The sequence below is a fragment of the Peromyscus maniculatus genome, chromosome 3 (genome assembly GCF_049852395.1).
Source record: "Peromyscus maniculatus bairdii isolate BWxNUB_F1_BW_parent chromosome 3, HU_Pman_BW_mat_3.1, whole genome shotgun sequence".
NCBI lineage: Eukaryota > Metazoa > Chordata > Mammalia > Rodentia > Cricetidae > Peromyscus > Peromyscus maniculatus.
In genome coordinates this window covers 109,613,659-109,634,668 of record NC_134854.1, presented here as the reverse complement: position 1 = coordinate 109,634,668, position 21,010 = coordinate 109,613,659, and the positions used below count along the sequence as shown (strand labels likewise).

The 21,010-nt window shown below is 49.7% G+C and overlaps 1 protein-coding gene across 3 annotated transcripts in view; it reads left to right on the top strand.

Moving 5' to 3' along the window:
* Positions 1-21,010, top strand: part of Tgfa (transforming growth factor alpha) — an 89,687-nt gene that overhangs the window by 62,385 nt on the left and 6,292 nt on the right. The window contains exons 1-2 of one of the 3 annotated variants that reach the window (XM_076567199.1): positions 7,139-7,850; positions 11,990-12,107. In XM_076567199.1, coding sequence (XP_076423314.1) covers positions 7,730-7,850; positions 11,990-12,107 — 239 coding nt within the window. In that variant the 5' untranslated portion in view covers positions 7,139-7,729. Of the gene's footprint in view, positions 1-7,138; positions 7,851-11,986; positions 12,108-21,010 lie in introns of those variants that run through there. The other 2 variants (XM_006984588.4, XM_042273616.2) reach the window with 2 other exon arrangements.

Below are 21,010 nucleotides of genomic sequence, written 5' to 3'. Positions count from 1 at the left end.
TTCCCACACAGACTCAGCCAAGGGGCCGGAGAAGATGGCTCACTGGTTAAGAGCACGCACTGAGGATCTGAGTTCCGTTCCCAGTGCCTACATCAGGCAGGTCACCACTGCCTGTAACTCCAGCTCCAGGCATCTGACATCCCCTTCTGGCCTCCAAGGGCACCCACATACATGTGCACAGACCCACACACAGATACACATATATACACGTATTTGTTTTTTTGTTTTGTTTTGCTTTGCTTTGTTTTGTTTTGTTTTAAGAAATTGGCCAAAGGGTTCTGAAAGGTGACAGGCAACACTGACAGGAAGCTGGAGAAAGAACTTCATCCTTTGAGGTGGTCACTTACTACGGTGGATTCATTGTCACAGTGATTCTACTCCCAGAAAGATAACCATAGTGCACACAAACAAAAATGTATAGCAAATGCTGGGTGTTTGCCTTTAATCCTGGCACTTGGAGACAAAGGCAGATCATTGAGTTCCAGGCTGGTTGGTCTACACATGGCATTGCATGCCAGCAGGATCTACACAGTAAGACCCTCTCTAAAATGTGTGTGTGTGTGTGTGTGTGTGTGTGTGTGTGTGTGTGTGTGTGTGTGTGTGTACTTTGCAGGGTCCACAGGACCCAAGAAACAGGTATGCCAAGGGAGACATCAGCCACCGAAGCTCCTTTCTAACACTTGAGTTGGATGGAGCTTATCATGGTTTCAATCTAAAACAGCCCTCACAGGCTCCTGCTTGGAGTGCCTGTTCCCTAGTTGGTGGCAGTAGTTTGGGAAGCTGTGGAATCTTTGAGAGTTGCCTAGCTGGAGGAAGTAGGTCACTAAGGTAGCAAGCCTTGGCTGGCTTTGGAACAGCCCCTTCCTGGTTCTGGAGCTCTGTCTGCCTCCTGATCCACCACGATGTGAACAGACTGTGCCGCACGCTCCCACCGCCGTGATGCCTGAGACCGTGAGCCCCAATAAACCTTCCTCCTTTAAAGCGGGTTCGGGCAGGTGTGTCAGCACAGTGACAAGGGACATGAGTCGGCAATGCTGGTCATTTCTATTAACTCACTGCCGGAGTCTCAGCAGGCACAGAATCCGGTCAACCGTTATCTTCCTCGGTGTTAACTGTGGCTCTCTGTGAACCAGGGGCTTTCAAGTTAACTCAGCTTCTTCTCTGTGCTTTTTCTCTTGAGTTTTCCGCTTTGAACTAAAATGTTGCCTTTGCACTTTCAAGTTGTTAACATGAAAAATAAGGGCAGGAGGTGCAGTTATAAGAACAGAAAGGAGACTTCCTCGGACACTGTCAGAAGACTCGAGTGGCTGTGGGCAGGGTCTGATGCCACTGAGTGACATGTAGACAAGGGTCATAGAAAGCAGGCCACTCTGTCCTCTGACTCCTGTGCCTCCCCTCCCTGAAGGCCACCACAGAACAAGCCAGGATGTTCACTGTGTCACCAACCAGGCTACAGAGGGTACCTATGCAAGACTGGCTGGGCACAGACTCTAGCCCTTCTCCTAATGCAGGAAGTATCTCATGAACAGAACCCTGAAGGACGGATCCACTCACAGGCAGGAGAAAACAATGACTTCCTGATTCAGAAGTCTGGAGGAAAGAAATTTAGGACATGTTAAGGTATTTCCTCTGATATTTGTCAGATATTGCCACCTTGACACCCGAGAGCAAAGATGATCCTGACTTCAAGGTCAGAAGCTGGCAGTATGGTTGTGGCATGTGACTTCCTGTCAGAAAGGATGGTGCTACTGATAGTACATGATTATCTGGTCCATCTGTCCATCTGAGATATGACCATGAAAAGCCACAGAAAGGAGTTGTTGAGGAACAAAGAGATTCAACTTGAAATCTTAGCCCAGCTTCTGCATTGTGGGCATGGTATGGAGATGTCTTTCGATGAACAGGTCATGCCCCAGCCTTGTGGGCTGTGGAGATTTGGTGAGAAGAAATTGAAGGCCATACATCCTTGTGAGGGTTATTTTTGGTTACAGCAATCACAGCCTGCTGCCTTGAACCAAAGCGGGCTCATTGGAAGGCTTCGGGGGCCACCGAGTCAGCCAGAGAGCCGAGGAGCTATGCTTGGAAACACAAGCTGTGCTGTGATAATCCAGGTGGTTCCTGGAGCCAAGGTCAGGAATCGCAATTCCGTTCTAGAACAGCCCGTGCTTGACATGCCAACCTGCCAAGCACAGCGTCATCCACTGCGTGTCTTTCTTCTCAAGATCTGTAGTCCAGGGAGAGGGGGGCATCTGGCTACATGTAACCCATGTAAACCTGTAGAGCAGGAAGTGATTCACTAGAGGAAAATCCGGGCTGAAGAGATAGTTCCTGGGATAAAAGGCTTGCTGCACATCCCTGAGATCCCCTGTACCCACATTAAAAAAAAAATAGTAATAATAAAATAGCAGTGTGTAGCAGCTCAGGTCTGTAATCCCAATGTTTGGGGGACAGGGAAGAGACAGGAAGATCGCTGGAGTCCATTGTCCAGCTAGCCAAGCTGGACCAGTGCTTCAGTGTGAGAGAGAGACCCTGTCTCAAAAAATAAGGTGGAGAGCAATAGCGGGAGACACCAACATCAGTCTATGGACTCCACATGCATGCACACATGTACACACACACACACACACACACACACACACACACACACATACACGAGGATGAATTCACTGTTTGGAGCAGGCAAGATAAGGTTAGTGCAAGGCCGGGAAAAGGCTAGTGCTCCTGAGTGTAATTTTGCTTTCATATTTTCTGTCAAGACAAAGGGTAAAGAGACAGAAGTCTGCGCACAGGTCACAGTGAGAGACCACCCAAAGCCAGAAGAGAATTTGCTCATCAGGGGTCCAGACAAGCTCTGCCACAGTGCCCTAGGGAAACTCGCAAGAATTGCTCCATCTTCGCGGGTGATTTCCAAGAAGTGGCCACTATAAATGACTGCTCAGAGAGCTGGGAAAGACAAATCTGTTTCTGAGTTTAAATCCATAAAAATGCCTGAAGATTTTTTAACGTATAGATAAGAAAACTTGATATTCCCAAGAGACCCCAATACGTCCCAGCTTCAGTTTCTTGACTTTGGGTGGAAAGTTTTTCCACTGAAATAGGCAGTCTTTGTCTGAGACTCAGCCTGGCTGGGAAATGATTAGGAAGTTTCATGTCCCTGCTGTGGCTGGGACCTCTCAACGTTCTTCCTATAAGAGCAAAGTTCTGGAGCGAGAGAGATGGCTCCGTGGGTAAAGGGCCTGGTGGGCAATCATGAGGCCCTGAGTCCAGAGCCGCTGCAGCCACGTCAGAGCCAGGCTGAGCGATGCTTGCCGTAACCAGTTCTGCAGGAAGGACAGTGACAGGAGGGTCCTGGAGCTGAGTGACCCGAAGTTCGTCTGAAATGGTGAGCTCTTGAGGAACAGCACTCCTGGTTGTCCTCTGGCCTTCACACAGAAGTGGACACATGTGCACATGAACCCACACAAACATGCACACTGGGTGTATACACTCACCCAAGCATACATACAAGACACAAGTGTGGCTAGAGATGGAATCACATAGGTGCCATGTTCTTCACAGCCTGTATTTTTTTTAAGATTTATATATTTATTTGTATGTGTGTGTGTGTGTGTGTGTGTGTGTGTGTGTGTGTGTATGTGTGTGCACGCCACATGAGTGCAGGTGCCCTGGAGACCAGAAGAGGGCATCAGATCCCCGACGGCTGGAGTCACATGTGGTTATGAGCTGTCGAACGTGGCTGCTGCAAGAACAGCAAGTGCCCTTAACAGCAGAGCCATGTCTCCAGCCCCTTGCCAAACATCTCTCACCCAGACATGTTCTGTCTTCTCTCAAAAATTACAGACTGTCCACAGCCATGGATTTTTGCACCACAGATTCAGTCAACCTCCACTCAAAGATACCTGAGGGAAAAAAAATCCTGTGTGTCACTCCTTCCTAACGGATGTGACCACAGCAATCCAGCTGTGCCTCATTTCCGCTGCACTGGGCACTGTGAGTGGTCTGGGAGCAACCCAAGCATGCAAGAGGATGTCTGGGGGCTACAGTCCACTGCTGCAGAGTTCCTAAGGGGCATGAGCATCACGTGCATGAGTCTCACTGTTTCTAAGGCTCCTGAAACTGAAGGGGGAACGGCACCAATCTTCGAGCTTTCTCTTTCAGTGGTAGAGCCTGAGGGAGTTACATGGTTCTTCTTGTTCAGATTCAAATCCAGACTCACACAGCCCAGTCTTCTCTAATCCTACAGCCTGTGGCTAAAACGGTAAAACTAAAGCCAGGCTTTGTGCCCCAGTCCCGTGAAGTTTGGCTTCCGTGCTTTTTCAAACTCTTAAAGTGATCATCTTGTGAAATATTAAAAAAAAAAAACTACCAAAAAATTACCCATAATCCCTTCCCAACATCTCGACACGCCCCTTGGAACACCCAGAAGGGCGTTTGTCTCAGGCAGCTCCCCGACACCAGGGGCACAGCACACTCAAAAGGACAAAGCTCTCCCGCTACAGTAGTTGTTTTGTCTTGGTGAGACAGAGACAGGGACTTACTATGTATCCCAGGCTAGCCTCAAACTCTCGGCCTATCCTGCCTCTGCCTCCTGAGTGCTGGGGTCAGTTACACTTGCATCACCATGCCTGATCTTCCTCGTGTAGATTTTATTATCATAATTATTATTACATTTTATTTATATTGTGTCTATGTCTGTGTGTGTATATATATGTGTGCTGTGGGACGTGTGTGAAGATCAGAGCTCTTCTTGTCTCCTCCCACCATGCGGATCCTGGGGGCCAAACTCAGGTCACCAGTCTTGGTAACAAGTACCCTTACCCACTAAGCCATCTCGGCGGCTCCTACTCCTGTGTTTTTTAAGGCTTCCAAGCTTTGCCTCAAGTCCACCTCTTAGTACCTGGGTCTCCTCATAATCAGGCACATCATCCACCCACGGAGACTTTGTGTTCAAATTGCATAAATAAGAAAGACATCTGTTGGAGGTTCTAAGGACAGAAGGTGTGGCTCCGTGGTAGAGCATTTGCCTCAGATGCACAAGGCCTTGGGTACCATCCCCAAAAGTTCTGAGAACACGAAATGTTCTAGAAAAACAACCATCTCTGTAGTGTTTATAACCCTTGATGCAGAGGGTTTGAAGGGATTAGGGTTCAAAGACTTAGCAGGAGGGAGCACTTTTTCCTCAGGGCTGAGCGAGGGTTTCCTGCCAGCCACTCTACCTAACAATTTTGGTATTTATAAAGAGAATAGAGACTCGCAGAGCTGGCAAAGGCAGGTAGCCCTGGGCTCTAACGGGACTCTTCCTTCAACAAAGCTGGGCAGAATTCCCCGCCTGGCAGGGCTCATCTGTGGTTCCCAGAGCCCCTCCTATTCTCACTCTGAGAGCTCAGTACAGGTATACCCTTGTTGACTACATGAATGGAAATCAGAGGTGAAGTCTTTTCAGAACGCTGACTGACACCCAAAAACATGAAATAGGAATAAGGGGTTTTCTGCTTTAAAAATATGAAAGAAGAGGTCCTTCAGCTTGAAATCAAATGATTAAAATGCTGAGGTGAGGGACATTTGGCATCTGTCTTCAAAGCAAAACCATGACCTCCTTTTTTTCCCTTTAAAATTACCAAGACTTTGGTATAGACAAAAAGAAAAACCTGTAGGCTGCTCCCTCCCACGGTCTCATGGAGCAATAACATCTGTCCTCTTTCTTCCCTTTAGTCAATGATCTAGAATGCAGGTTAGAAAGGGACTGGCCTTCCCTTCTTCAAGGGACATAGCGTCCCCAGCAACACTCAGGGTGCAGTAGGCAGTCAGCTGAAATCTGCGTATTGTGACATCTAGTGGGATACGCAGGTTCCATCCCACACTCCATGATAGCTCGCTGACATTTTATTTCAGGTTCCTAAATTTTCATTGTTAATTAAAGCCATTTGCCTTGGGAATGTCAGCCCCTTTAATCCTAAAATGCTCCTGGAATGTCTTGGCAATCCTGGATCCATTTATTCTCTGAACGAGTCGTCTGTGTGTGATGGTGTCCATTGAGGATTTTTCGGCCCTCCGCTCACATGTCCACACCCTGAAGTGACAGGTGACAGAGGAAGAGCCAGAGTGACCACTCCTAAGTTCAGGTCTCGGCTCTGCCGTTTATTGAGTGAGCAGCATTGATCCAATGTCACCACCCTGTTTAACTCCCTCATGCGGCAGAAGGGGTGGCCATGGCCTCTCCCATCATGCCGAGTGTGATGTCTGTAGTTAGACAACCCACTAATGACTACTGTTACTAATATTAGCTATCTCCATCATAACCCAGCCTCAGAAAATCCAACTGGGTTAAAACTGTAAGCTCAGGTATCTCAGCTACAACACGGTCCTGGCAAGGCATGTCTGTGCTCCAGTTGTCTTTTTGAGATAGAAAGAGGCTTCCAACTTGATGCCAACTCTGCCTCTGACTTTAAAGTAAGCACCGCAGGGAGCCCCTCCCAGATGTGGTGTCGCCAGGGACGGTGACTCCTTGACTATGGGTCTGATTTCCTACAGCTGATGGTGCGCCCAAGAAGCCAGCATCTTTGTAGGACAGCAGAAGAGGACACTCACCTTTGAACTTGGTTCAGCCATCTATCTCGGGGTTTGCCTGGAACTAGCAACGAGCAGGGGAAATCTAATTGGCCCAGCTGTTCCCTGCGGTGCCCCCAGGGTCTTACTTGAAGCTGCAGGAGGCATTCTGGTTCCACCCAAGCCCTGCCCTGAACCAGAAGCTCCAGGTCTCTTGGGCATGAGTGCCATGCTGCACAGATGTTGAGTGGTGGGCAGATCCCATGCCATGGATGTGGCCCCCAGCACACCCCAGGTACTCCTCAGTGAACTATTACTCATGCATCTAGAAATCTCTTTTGCACCTGTGTATGGTCGTGGCTGCTGCTCCCTTGGAGAATGAGAAATCACCATCTCACTTTCCTCCTCTTCTGAGCAGCAAAATTCCCTCTCCTTTCTCCTGAAAGTATCCCTTCTGCTAGGAGCTGCTTCTGTTAGCATGCCCTTCCCGGATGCTCACGGGGAATTGTTGATTTTGATCATACATCTCTCAGCGTTTGCCATCCCAGACTTGGGCAGCATCCTGACTTCCTACAGCTTTTCATTTGCTCAAAGTCAGAGAAAAACAAGCTAAGTGTTTATTGCTAGCATCCTCTGTCTGGAAGCTTATCTGAATGCTGGTTTCTGCATCTGAAAGACTCTAGCCACAGGCTATAGAGTGGTACAAGGTCTGGCAAAATAATGAAGAGCCCCTTTCTCTTAAATGAGAGTCTAGGACCTGGCAGGTGCCCTAAAGTCAGTTTACAGACAGGGAACTGATGGATCCAAGCAGGGTTGAAATCACCAGTGCAGGAAAAGAATGCTGAAAGATTTAGAACATCTGTGTCCTGGGATTCAGTTATAGGAAGCACAGTTACCTTTACATTTACTTATTTATTTATTATATGGGTTTGTATGGGGGAGTGTGTACCACAGCACGTGTGTGCAGGTCAGAGGACTCCCCTCTCATCATGTGGGTCCTGGGGATCCAACTCAGGTCTTTGGGTTTGGCAGCAAACATCTTGACAGCTGAGCTACCTCACTGGCCCATTTTATCATTCAAGTAAAGGAGGTCTGTCAGTGCACGGAGAACCCGGGGCCTCCCTTTGTCAGTTGGCAGAGTCTGAGAAGAAGACACATTACCACCCTCATGTGGTAATGTGACATGATCGCTGCTTTTCCATCCTCTGATGACTGTTTTGGCTCCCTTGAGGCCTGCCTGCCATCTTGCAGGGTGGCCCTCGCTGGCTGTCTTCCTGGAAAAGATGCTCCTCTGTCTGGTAAAGGTCAGTGGTATGGCCACACAGTGCCAATGGCATCCTTCCTCTTCAGGATCATTCATAGAGTCCCACTGAGCTGGGCATGGTGACTCGTGGCCTATAATCCCAGCACTCAAAGGACTGAGGCAGGAGGATTGTCATGAGGTTGAAGTCAACCTGGCTAGAGTGGGATCCTGTCTCAAAAGCAAAGGCTTGATCTCACCCACCCCCAAGTGCTCATCAATGGGGACATGTAGTCAGGTCCAGGTGACCTGGGCCATTCACCCCTAACCCCAGTATGGCACTTCTTCCCCTGACCCCATTGTGGCACTTCTTCCCTCTGGGGAAGACTTCTACTGTTCCTTTACTTGTGGCCACGTCATGTCCTGAACAAGGAGTTCCAGCCCTGTAGCCATGTCGGCTGTCCTGAACCCAGCCTCCCTGACCACACGGCCTCCGGCCTGGCCTCAGGGTGAAATACTTGGCTAGCCCTGCAGGGGGCGCCCTTCTGGTGTCTGCTTTTCCCTGGCTATGCTGGGAGCTCTGGGGACTCTCATATTCATTTATCTTTCCTCCAGACATTCAAGAAGCAGTAGTCAGCTCTGCTATTGTTGCCTCTGACCGCTAGCCTTGGCCAGACGATCCTGCTGGATGTCAGGTTGAAACTGTCGGAAAGTTACTTGGGCTACTAGAGGAAGTGATGAAAGAGCTATAAATGATGTCAGCTTCACAACTGGCAAATGCTACATCTGGGGGAAAGTGAAGAGTCACAGCCGCATGAGCCCCCACCAGCCAGACACACAGGCCAATTAGGGCTGCTCCTCAAGACGACTCAGGGGTGTGGCTGCTGCAGCCCTGGGGGCTCCCCCTTTCCAACTCCCAAAGACACCGCGCAGATGGTGTCTGCCCAGACTTCTGAACCCCCTGTGGATTGAAGCAGGGATTTCCTCCTCCCCTGATTACTATTCCAGACTCTTTCTGTGAGCTGGGCCGGGCTCGAGGCCCTATTAGTGGGTCTGTGGTCTCTTTCCCAGCTTCCCCAGAGAACAGTGATGTCTGCAAGATGAGCAGCCCGTCTCCGGGATGCAGGGGCTCTCATCAACTTCACGACAACAGGAACTGAGCAGCTCTGAAACTCCAGCTGCCCCAAGTGCCTGGTGCTGATCTGCTCCCCAATCAGAACATTTGCTTTTCCTATCAGCCCCAGAGCTAATCAGACATGTGCCTGCACGAGATGGCCCGGGGCAGGGGACTAGGCAAGGGACTGGGCCAGCCCTGCCCTGCCCTCCGTGTGCACTAGAGGGACAGGCCTCCTTTGGATGCTGGCCAGGGTAGCAGGAATCTCAAAGAGTCTTATTAATAAAATCAAACCTGAGCCAGGTATTGGGGTAAATGCTGGAAGATCAGAGAAGCAGAACAAGCCACAGGCAACCTCACCTGGCCAACTTCTCAGCTGGTCTTGTTTCCTCAGACTGGAAGCTTCTATGTCCTCATCCCAATGGCTCTCAGCTGAACTGCTGCTCGAAAGCCTGAAAGCTTAACCAGCCACATGCTTAACCAGCCAAATGCTTCTAGTTTCTGGTCTTCACACCTTATATACCTTTCTGCTTTCTACCACCACTCCCTGGGATTAAAGGCTTGCTTTCTGGGATTAAAGGTGTGATGAGTCACCATGCCTGTCTGTATCCTTGAACACATGGATTTCTGCCTCTGGAATGCTAGGATTAAAGGTGTGTGCTACCACTGCCTTTCCTTTATGTTTAATATTGTGGCTGTTCTGTCTCTGACCCCAGATAAGTTTATTAGCATGCACAATATTTGGGGGAATATGCCGGGCGGTGGTGGTGCACGCCTTTAATCCCAGCACTCGGGAGGCAGAGCCAGGCGGATCTCTGTGAGTTCGAGGCCAGCCTGGTCTACCAAGTGAGTTCCAGGAAAGGCGCAAAGCTACACAAAGAAACCCTGTCTCGAAAAAACCAAATATATATATATTTGGTGGAATACAATACCACAGGCCAGTAGCCTTCATGCCACCTCTTCTACCTGAGTGTTCTTAAGCTTTCCTTCTGTCTCTTGATATTTTATTGAGTTTTTGGAAAGAGAAGAGTGGGGAGGGGGCAAGGGGGAGAGGGGGGACAGGTGTGATGGTACACACCTAGAATCCTAGCCCTCAACTAAAGTAGGAAGATTAATATGAAATTGGGTCCAGCCCGGGCTATATAACCCCTTCTTAAAAAGACAGAGAAAGAGCTGGAGGTGTGACTCAGTGGTTCAGATGCAGTATTGCTCTTCCAGAGAACTCAGGTTCTGTTGCCGGCACTTACAGTCATGTGCATAGCACACATATCTTTTCATTTAAAAGAGTAAAAAGAGAAAAAGAAGCAAAGAGACCCGTTCTTGGGGGAAGATAGTGGGAATTTGGGGTCTCCTCATAAACTTACTTTGATAAAACTAGAAGCTATGTCACCGCCCACCCAAAGGAGATGTACCCTGGCAGGCCCATCTTCGCTCAGTTGCCTGTCCTTAGCATCAATGAGTTAAGTACTTGTCATAGAGCGGAGTCCTCCCCAGCTTTCACCCTGAACATCAGTAGGAACGTGCTTGTCTGTGACCTGAGTGCACTCTGAATGTTTGTCTGTGATCTGAGTGCACTCTGAGGTGTCCCTGGTGGCCACAAACACTTTTACAGGTCCCACACAAGGATAGTTTCCTAGTTGCAGTGTGCTTTGCACTTGAATTTTAGAACAGGAATGTAAGTTCGCAAGTATGTCGGTGTGTGGTGTGTGTTTTTATGATTCTCAATGGGTTGAGAATTAAAAATGGGCTTTATTCTCTGAGGTGGTGTTTATTGTATATTGGTAGTTTCAGTGGACTATTTTTGTAACCCAGAAGTCTGCTAAGCTTCTGATAAAGTTTCAAGAGAGAGAAAATGTATCACTGTAATTTAAAAAAAAGGATTGTTGTTGTTGTTGTTGTTGTTGTTTTAATAAACTACTGTTTAGTTGCTGTAACATGGACTTCATCCCTTCTGAGACCTTTGGCCTGAAGAGGACAGAGGGCATCAGAAAGGACTGGAAGCATGCGTTCTAAGCAGCAGGCAGATAGGTGGCCATATGAAGGAAGGACCAGAAGTGGTCTGGGGCTGAAGCCAAATTGTAGTGATTGCTTGTTAATAAATGGTAAAGAAATCTTTTGGACTTCCTTCTTCACCCAGCACTTGGGAAGTGGAGGCAGGAAGATCAAGAGTTCAAGGCCAGCCCACTTACACAGTGAGTTCAAGGCCAGCCTGGGCTACATGAGGCTCAAAAAACAAAGAACCAAAAGTGTACACACGAAGCAGCAGGCTTCTCATTCTCACCCCATGCTCAGAGGGCAGAGATGGGTGTTGCCTGCCCTCACTGAGGCCGTTACATGGAGTTTCTTCATGGTGTGGACTCCATGTGATGGCACAGGACAGGGGACACCGGCAGGCACTTCTGCAGGATCTTTGGGACATTGTTGAGGATGCAGCTCACCATGTCTCCTTCAGAAACTCTCTGAACATGGAAGCGGGAGGCCTGAGCCCAGCCTGCGTGTGTGGCAGTATATCTCCACCCAATGAGCATCCTTGTTTATTCTGCCACAAGGCATACAGCGCTGCCCCAGCACCAGTACTGGAATCACAGTCCTTACTGAAAGGTCTTTTTGTGGGGTGCAGGGGCTCACACTGAGGTCCTTGCGTTTGTACAGCAAACACTACCATCTAACCCCAAAAGGTTTTTAGACAGCGGAATCCAACTGACCTCAAACTCAATATACTGATTAGGTTGGCCTTGAACTCCTGATGCTTCTGCCTCTGCCTTCTGAGTGTTGGGATTACTGGTGTGTGCTACCACACCCAGCTGCAAACAAAAATTTATTAGGGCTGTTTGTTGTTTTTTTTTTTTTAAATTGAGCTTCTTTGAAGAAAAAAAAAATGACTCTAACTAGCTGTCTCTGAATTGTACCAAAGCCTTTGGAGAAATTCTGTTATAATCTTAGAAAAATACCCAGACTTCTTGATGGGGACTCTGGGCCCTGGCTGGGCACTAGGAAGGGAGAGTTTTGCAGGGGGTGTAGGGTGGGGACAGAAGTCCCTCCTGGTGCGAGCTGTGCCGGGTCTGAGCCACGTCTCTTCTTCCCAGCAGACTCTCCCGTGGCCGCTGCTGTGGTGTCTCATTTCAACGACTGTCCGGATTCGCACACTCAGTTCTGCTTCCATGGGACCTGCAGGTTTTTGGTGCAGGAGGAGAAGCCAGCCTGTGTGTAAGTATCCCCTACTCTCCGGGGAGTGGTCAGGCACGCAGTTAAAAGTACATTTACCTCTGTGAGGCTGGCTAGGGATCTGAGACCCAGAGGACTGGGCAAGCTGATGGATGAGAACCGCCAACCAAGTGCCCAGGGTGGAAGAGGAATCCCAGGATGCCGGCGCTGGGATCTGTTTTCAACAGCTAACTCTGTTGTTAGAATTTAGTTCTCTACTTAGAGTTCCTGGGGGGCAGGTGTTGACCTGGGTGCCTGAACCTCTATAAGGAAGTTTCCATACACCAGCTACTTAGTACCCAGCCTGTGAAATGGCTGAACGGGCATGCAAAGGGTCTGCACACATGTCACACCTTGGTGGCTCCCATGTCCCTGGAGCCTCACAAAGTACTGCCAAGTACCTACCATGCAGGTGCTGAACCTCCTCAACACATTAGATATAAGCCAACAACAAGGACTGGGGGTGATTCAGAGGGTAAGGCACTTACCACTTAAGCCTGATGACCTGAGTTCAGATCCCCAGAACCCACATAAAAAACCAAAGGCAGTAGGGTGTGTGTCTGACAGGGACCAACACTCAAGGTCTTCCTCAGATCTCCACATGTGTGTCATGGCACACACACACACACACACACACACACACACACACACACACACACACACACACGGAGCCATAGTAATTGCCACAGACAGTGGAGTTAGAGGAGAAAGGCCCTGGAGGAAAGGCACTTGGCGGATGTGGGGCTGACCAGTGGACAAGCAAAAACAGGTCCAGACCCAGGTTCCACGGGCTACTGCAGGTCAGAGCCCACAGCAGGGAGGCAAAAGATGCAGTCAGAGGCTAGGGTCCGTTAGGAGTGAGCCCTTACCCTCTGGGCGGTGGGAGCCATGTAAGCTCAGAAAGACATATTTGCAGGTGTTCATCTGTCTGGGTGACTGTGACAGGATGCACATAGATGGGTCTGTCACAAAATTCACCTCAAGTCATCGAGCTCTCCTATTTCCAAGAAAGGTCCGGACATTTTCCTCTGGCATGTGAACCATCCTCCAGAGAAAGGTCAGGGTTGGTCCTATGGATTCTTTACAAGCCTTCTTCGGGGCCAAGGGCTGAGAATAGGACATTCTGCCAACCTGGGAAAGCCAAGGCCGTGGAAAACAGTGACCACCCTCTTCTCAGCTTCCCTACTGGATCTTGGTGGCCCAGGGGCAGGATTCAGCCTGCAGACATGTTACTATGACAGGTGACACTGTGTGTTCTTCTCTGGTGGCTCTAAGTCCTTGTGTGCATCTTAGAAGTTGGACTTCACACTTCCCAGCAGGTGGTCAGCTTCTCTTGACTCAACAGAAGACGCAATGCTGGCCTGACCTCCCGTGGGTAGACCCACACATCACCCAGCCATGGCTGTCCTCTGCGGCTCTCTGGTTCCCACCTATCCTGAGTGTTCCTGACACCAAAGCAGAATGTTGGTGTCTGTCACCTGCCACCATCTCTGTTAGCTTATGGTCAACCCACTGGATCTCTCCAGCCATTCAATGGCCCCTGAGTGTTGTGAGTGACTGGCCTTTAATCCTCAGAATGTCCCTTTGGCAACAGAGACTGTGGGGAACATGAGGGCCGTTCCCTGCCCTCTGCACAACACTCTGGGGACACAGAGCTAGTGTGTCTGAACAAGGCAAGTTGTCAGGCCTGGAGACCTGGTGAGGTTTGCTTTCCTACCCCTTCTGGTGCATCAGCTCTAAGAGACAGGACCACACCTTGCACCTTTTTTACATTTATAGTAACTCGAAGAATGTTCTAGCTACCTAATTCCCACCAGACCAGAAACTCTGAGTCTCTACAGAGAAAGCAGAACATTCTGTCCCTGCTCTGAAGAACCTCCCAGCTTTGAGGAGCTGACACACTCAACATTCTGGTCAATAAAAATGACATACCTTGAGGTAGTGCCCCATCTGTCAGGGCCTCGTAAAGAAACCCCAGCAAGTTGAGAATGTAGTACAGAGGTGGGTACTGCTTCTTAGCAGGCTCTCCCAGAAGAACAAAGCCATTAGGTTTTCAGAAAATCTAAAGTGACATTTCATACTCTAAAACTAGAGAATGAAAAAAAAAAAAAAAACCCACGAGTCAGACATTGTGAAAATTATTCTCAAACGTGTTTGCTTCGGATGAACGGCAGGAAGATATGCAGAAACAGAAAACTGTGGAGATATAAGGCCAGGGGCCACCAGCCCTTTTACCAAGGTGGCATGGTCAGGTGGTGGGTCTGCTGCCTTGAGGAGGCAGAATCCACACAGGTGACAGTGTGAGGAACCACAGGAGACTGAAGTTTCCCACCTGCCCTGAATGTTCCTGGTGACTAACAGAGACCCCAGAGAAACACAGCTCTGTCAGTCAAAGAAAACATACCCCATCTCTCTGCCCTCCCTGGCTACTCTGGCCACAGTGCACAGCAGTGAGTCTGAATTGTCAAACTCCTAGAGAGAGTGAACCCCAGGTGGCATTCCAGCACAGGCAGACAACCCTGCAGCCACAAGAGATCAGATCCAGGCAGGGGACTTGCTCTTGGCATGGGAGCCCCCTCAGGCAGCTCCATTGTTAGCCTCTGAACACCAGTGGGGGTGGGTAGCATGACATCACCCCCACAACCGGACTGGAAAAAACTATGCCTTGGGTTTATTCTCTCCCCACCTCCACCCAAAGCAGACAGTAAGGGTCGCTCTGGATCTGGGGGTCAGATAGACCTGAGTTCAAACCCAGATGAGTGTCCCATACAAGTGGCCTGGCCTCATTTAACCTCAGACTCCCCTCAAGGACCAATACTTCAAAAATGCATGGGACTCTGGCAATTCCTGCTGTGCCCCTGGACACACGCAGCTATTCACATTTATTGATTTAATTAAATAGGGTTTAGTTTTCTGGTCTATGGCCACCTTTGAAGCTCTGAACACCTGGAGGTGGCAGGAGGTGAATTCTGTAGTCACCACTGAAAAACTCTAGGAGACTGCCCAGGTGCTGCTCCCAGCACAGCATGAGCAGACAAGGTTTGCCAGAGAAATTTGCGCAGGCATCACCTTCCCCCTGGCTCGGGGACAGCGAAGGCGTCCCAAGAGACCCTTGACTCTGAGCTGAAGAGGAAGAAGCCCTGACCTCCCAGCCCCATGGAAGAAAGAACAGGACCAGGTGAACCCAGGCCTTTTTGTTGTTGGGGATGGAACCCAGGGCCCCACACACGCTAAGCAAGAACTCTGCCACGGAACCACACCCAACCCTGAATCCATTTCTCCAGAGAGCAAGAAAAGGTGAACTCGGTCCTCCTTCCACCAGTCCTAGGGAATCCACTCCCAGCCCAGCCCTGTGGGTGGTGCAGAGTAAGTACACGCTGATACAAAGTGTGTTCAGAGACAGTTTCACCCTGGTTCTCAACCCTCAGGCTCCAATGCCTGCCTTGAGACCGGTGCTAAAGGACTCAGAGAGTCACCAGGGTATCGGCCGCCTGCCAGAGCACATCACAGCATATAGAGACCATGTGGCTAAAGAGACCTAAAAATGTCCCCTTTGTGTGTGTGTGTGTGCGTGCGCGCGTGCGTGCGTGCGTGCGTGCGTGCGCGTGTGTGTGTGTGTGTGTGTGTGTGTGTGTGTGTGTGTGTGTGTTTCACGCACATGTATAGGCAAGGCAGGTTCAAGTTCATGTGCGCAAGTGTGTATGGAAGTCAAAGGTCAACCTCAGCATTGTTCTCCAGATTCTGCCCACCTTGGTGGGTTGGGATTTTTGTTGTTATTGAAGATTATTCTTATGTATTCTTATGTGCATGCACGCCTTGTATGCTGTGTGTGTGTGTATGTGCCTCGTGTGCTTTGTGTGCCTTGTTGTTATGGATGCTCTCAAAGGTGTTGAATCCCCTGGAGCTGGAGTTACAGGCAGTTGTGAGGAGCTGTGTGGGTGCTGGGAAACGAACTCGGGTCCTCTGGAAGAGCGGCAAGTGCCCTTAACAACTGAACCTTCTCTCTATCCCCACCATGTTTGTTGAGACAAGGTCACTCACTGGCCTTGTAATTGGACAAGTTGTTCAGACAAGTCCAGGGAGGCGCCTGTCTATGCCTTCCCAACACTGGGATCACAAGCATACTCAAGGCCCAGCTTCATGTGAGTTCTGGGGGCCCAAACACTGATCCTCCTGACTGCATAGCAAGAACTTTACCGCCTAAGCCATCTCTCCAACCCCCACTTTATTTTTTGAGACAGAGTCTCTCCCTGGCCTGGAGCTCACTCAAGTAGGTTAAGGCAGCTGGACACTGAGCCCAGGAATCTGCCTGTGTGCTGGGATTACAAGCCCTCCCCTTGATTGGGGGGATCGAACTCAGGTCCTCAAACTGCAAGGCAAGCCCCTTCCAACCGAGACGACTCCACACCCCATCCTCTGCTATTTGATTCCATCTTTAACAGAGATAGCCTGCCTTTGGGTCTGGCGCCGCTTACCGCAATGCACAAGGCTCCTTTAGTGCTCTAACTGGGAGGCGGGTCTCACCTGCGCTTCATTTTCAAGATGTGGAGTGTGTGGTAAAGAGCAGTTACTGGCTCCAGGTCACACAGACAGGAAGTGAAGAAGGGCTTTGAATCCAGGCCAAGCTGGCTACAGAGCCTGTGCCAAGTCGAGCTCCTGTCCTGAGGATGTAATCTGAAATACAAACAAAGTATCTTTGAGTACAGAGATAACGTCCAGCCTTGGTTACATATCACACCAGGCACCGTCTGGGTGGAAAGAATTTGGTGAAACTAAGGTGCAAGAATTACTGTGCTCCATTTGAAGTGGCTTTGCGAAGGATTTTTGTTTTCTGTTTTGTTTTGTTTTCTTTCCTGTGCTGCTGGGAATCGAACCCAGGTCTTTGTGCACGCTAGGCAAGCACTCTTGCTCTGAGCGACATCCTCAGCCTGGTAGAACTCGAGATTCATGTTTGCGGTTTCTTTTCCTATCAAGTTTGTTGTTATTGTCATTTGTTTGTTTTTCTTTCTCTCTCTTCCCCCCTCTCTTTTACTATTTTACAGTTTCATACATTTATGTAATGAATTTTAGTCATTTACACACACACACACACACACACACACACACACACACATACACACACACACACACACACTACTGGTGCCATGGCAGTAGTATGAACTTTTCTATGTTTATTATATTTTTTATACTTCCCAATGTGCTTAAAGCATTCCTTTTCTAGTTGGGGAAATTTTTCCTTAAAGAAAACCTTAACATTTGACGCCTGTGGTTTTCATATTTCATAACATTTTCCAAGAGCGCTACGAGCCAGGCATGGTAGGAACTTAGGGTGGCCCAAAAGCTATCCTTGAAGGAGAAAGAGAGATGTCATCGACAGTTAAAACAGAGGGGCCTGCAGCCACGGCACTGCAGCCACGGCACTGCTTTTAGGGAAGGCTCCACGGCAGCTGCCAGCCTTACCCACCAGCAGGCACAGCCCAGCTCCCCGACCCCGGAGGCACAGGAGAGTGTGGGCAGCCAACGCTTATCTGCAGCCCTGGAGTCCTGCAGCCCAGCTGGCCACCCGCTCTTCTCTTCCTTTCTTTGTTCTTATTGTGGGGAAGCAACCTGAAAAGGGTCTGAATTACAGAAGCCAGAGAGCAGTGCAGACGTGTGTGTCTGACAAGCAACCAGCTCAGGCCCAGCAGACCTATCCTGCGTGTGTAAATGGTCCCATGAGGAAGGCGCCAGTCTCACAACTCTTTCCCCCTTTGTAAAAAGCTTATATCATCCAGATTCTTTTCATAAAGGGAGGTGCGGCCCCTCTCTGTCCCTGTTGTCCAGTGCCTGGCACAGGGGTGTACTTTCCGCTATCCCTCTGGGACAGTGCTGAAGGGAGGTGGGGGGGAGGAAGGTAGAGGAGGGACCAATGCATTTTTAACTTGGTTCTAGATTCCAGGCCCGTCCTACCTCTGTGCTTCTCAGGCCTGTATGCACGCTGCAGTCACCCAGGTGGCCAGACTGAGGGTATGGCCTCGGACCAAGCAGTTTCTAGAACACCCAGGTGATTCTGCTGGGCCTGCCAGAGGTAGAAGCAGCAGCAGAGTGAGGGTGTGACTCATCTGTGGCCAGGTGAGGTGACACTCCTCCCTCCTTGTGTGACTTGTGCTTAAAATAATCGGCATAATTAAGTCTAATATTAGAAGACTAGGAATTAAAGAAGAGATGAGATGTCAGTTTGGGTCTTTTTTCCCCACTCATAAAGAACTACTAAGACGCAGGGCATTTTGTAGGTCAAAGCCTGCCCTGCAGGAGTGAGAGGCTGGGGAAAGAGGGTGGGCACACGTGGGTTCAGGTGTTCAAAGATGGACAGGGTCTGGGAAGCCCTGAGTGAGGCACAGGGCAATGGGCAGGCTGGTGAGGGGGTGAATGAGTGAGTGTAGAAAGCGCATGGCTTTTGGAGAATGTGGTCTGTGGAATGCAGAGTGGGGTGAGTAAGGGACTGGATTACCTGAGGTGTCCAGGCACCCATGTGTGGCCACCTGTGCCTACATCTACCCCTGGGCTAGCAGGGACCGTGTGGGCCACTTGACCTGGCAGGATGTTGTAGGGAGGGGTAGATTAAGACCCTGCATGGAAGAGATGTCAATATCACAGAAAGGGTACCTCTAACTCAGGTGGACTCTGGAAAGTAGGGACATCAGCAGAGTTAGAACTTGAGAATGGGCTGAACCTGTTCAATGTTGTCTAGACATGGATAACTCAGAATGTGTGTGGCCCAAGCCAACAGCTGATCACCAACCAGCTTGGGGGGGGGGCGCGGAATCTGTTCTGTTCACTATTGTTTTCCCCCATCTGCCACCAGGGGAAAGGCCAGGGGCTACCAGGCAAGCTGTGTCTCCTCTCTGCCTCCCCCCCAGGTTTTCTTTCTTTTTTTCTTTCTTTCTTTCTTTTTTCTTTTTGAATTAGACAAAATCCTGTCTCCATCCCACTGCACTGAGCCATGAGGGTCAGTGTACACAGCCTGTCTATCTAGGTTCTTAGGGCGTCCTTTTATTTCCCTGCTTGCCCTGCCTAGCTTTCTTATTTACCAAGGATACAAGCCCTTTACACCACATGCAACTTAAACGTCTTTTCTACTTTTCAAGATAAGATGCTAAACCATAAGCCTACCATCTTGGCAAAGGAGAGGGAGCCAGACCCCAGTCTTGGACTTGGTGCAAATGCCCTTCAAGTCCCCAGAACAGGTGCAGGGGAAGGGTGGCTTGACTTTTTCACAACAAGATTAAATGAGGAAACACACCACACATAAAAAAGCCCCAACCAAAGAACAAGTAGCCAAGCCTGGTGGTGCACCTCTGTCTTCCAGGCATTCCAAAGCTGAGGCAGGAGGATGACGAGTTTGAGCTAGCCAAGGCCACATAGCCAGACCTTGTCTCAAAACAACAATAAACTCAAGTATGTGAGCTTCAACTAATAGGCACCTCTGGGTGAGTCAGCAAAGGGTGCGGACCCTGTATCCCAGGCTGGAGCTGCTACAGAAATGGTCAGCATCTCCGGGCTGCCATTAGCCTTAAACCCTTACAACACCTGCCCCTTCACCATCCAAATGCTGATGTTGAGCCCTCGAAAAAAAAAAAAGCTTTGATCTGAGAAAACATGCCTTTCTGAGAGCTGGGCCTGACAACTGAGGAGACAGGACTCAGGGGTCCCACCTGGAATGACTCTGGAGCTAGCCTGGCACAGTGGCCGGTGCCCCAGGGAGGCCGTTGAGCCCAGGATCCTTTCTATGTTCTTTGTTCTTTAAAGCCCTTTTAAAGCCCGAGAGGGTTGGAACTCAATATTTACATTGAGGATTTTAAAAAGGGACCAGGGTGTCACCTCATTTACTTTTCTGTTAACAAGAGTCACATGCTTGGAGGAATGCCAGGAAAGCAAGTGGCCCATATCTCCGTATGGTCGGCCCATCCTGCAGACCCATCCGGTGAGCAACCTGTGCACACAGGAGGCTGCTTTGGCAAGACAGAGCCAGAGAAGCTGGGGATGCAGCAAGAGCAGTGATGAATGTGCTGGCGATGCACGCACCAGCACGCACCAGCACGCACGTCCGCACTTGACCTCCTTACACCTTTCCTCACAGTGCAGAGGTCAGGCGCGTTTCATTGGGTGCCAACACACAGGATTTCACAGGAGTCTGGAGGCTTCTCCAGCCCTGATGTAACCAGGTGACAGTGCCAGGCCCTCATCCCTTCCTGGAGGGACCAGGCTATGCACTGAGCCACCCAGGAATTGTCCTTGGGGCTAATTGAACTTGAAGAAGACAGGAAAGCCAAGCTCAGACTATGCATCTAGTGTGTTTTCTTTCATTCAAAACTCTAAATAAGCAAATTTGGTTTTAAAATAACATGGATTTGGGCTAGGCATGATGACACACGCCTTTAATCCCAGCACCCGGGAGGCAGAGGCAGGTGGAGCTCTGTGAGTTTGAGGCCAGCCTGGTCTATGGAGTGAGTTCCGGGACAGCCAAGACTACATAGAGAGACCCTGTCTCAAGCAAACACACAAAAAACACCTAATCTGAAACTGAGGAAACAGCTCAGTTGGTAAAATGCTTGCCACAAGGCTATGAAGACCTGAGTGCAGATTGCCAGCACCCATGGGGGAAAAAAAAACTGGTGCAGCAACCTATATAAGCCCATAGCTGAGGAGACAGGGGTGGGGGGGGGTCCTTGGAACTTGGCAGCCAGCCAGCCTTGCCATATAGGTGAAGTCCAGATACAGTAAGAGACACGGTCTCCAAAATAAGGCAGAGGGTGACAGAGAAAGACACCCAACATTGACTTCTGGCCTCCGCAGACATGCACACACCTATGCACCTGCACCAGCATGCACACAAGCATGAACAGGCACGCACAGAGTTTCATCAC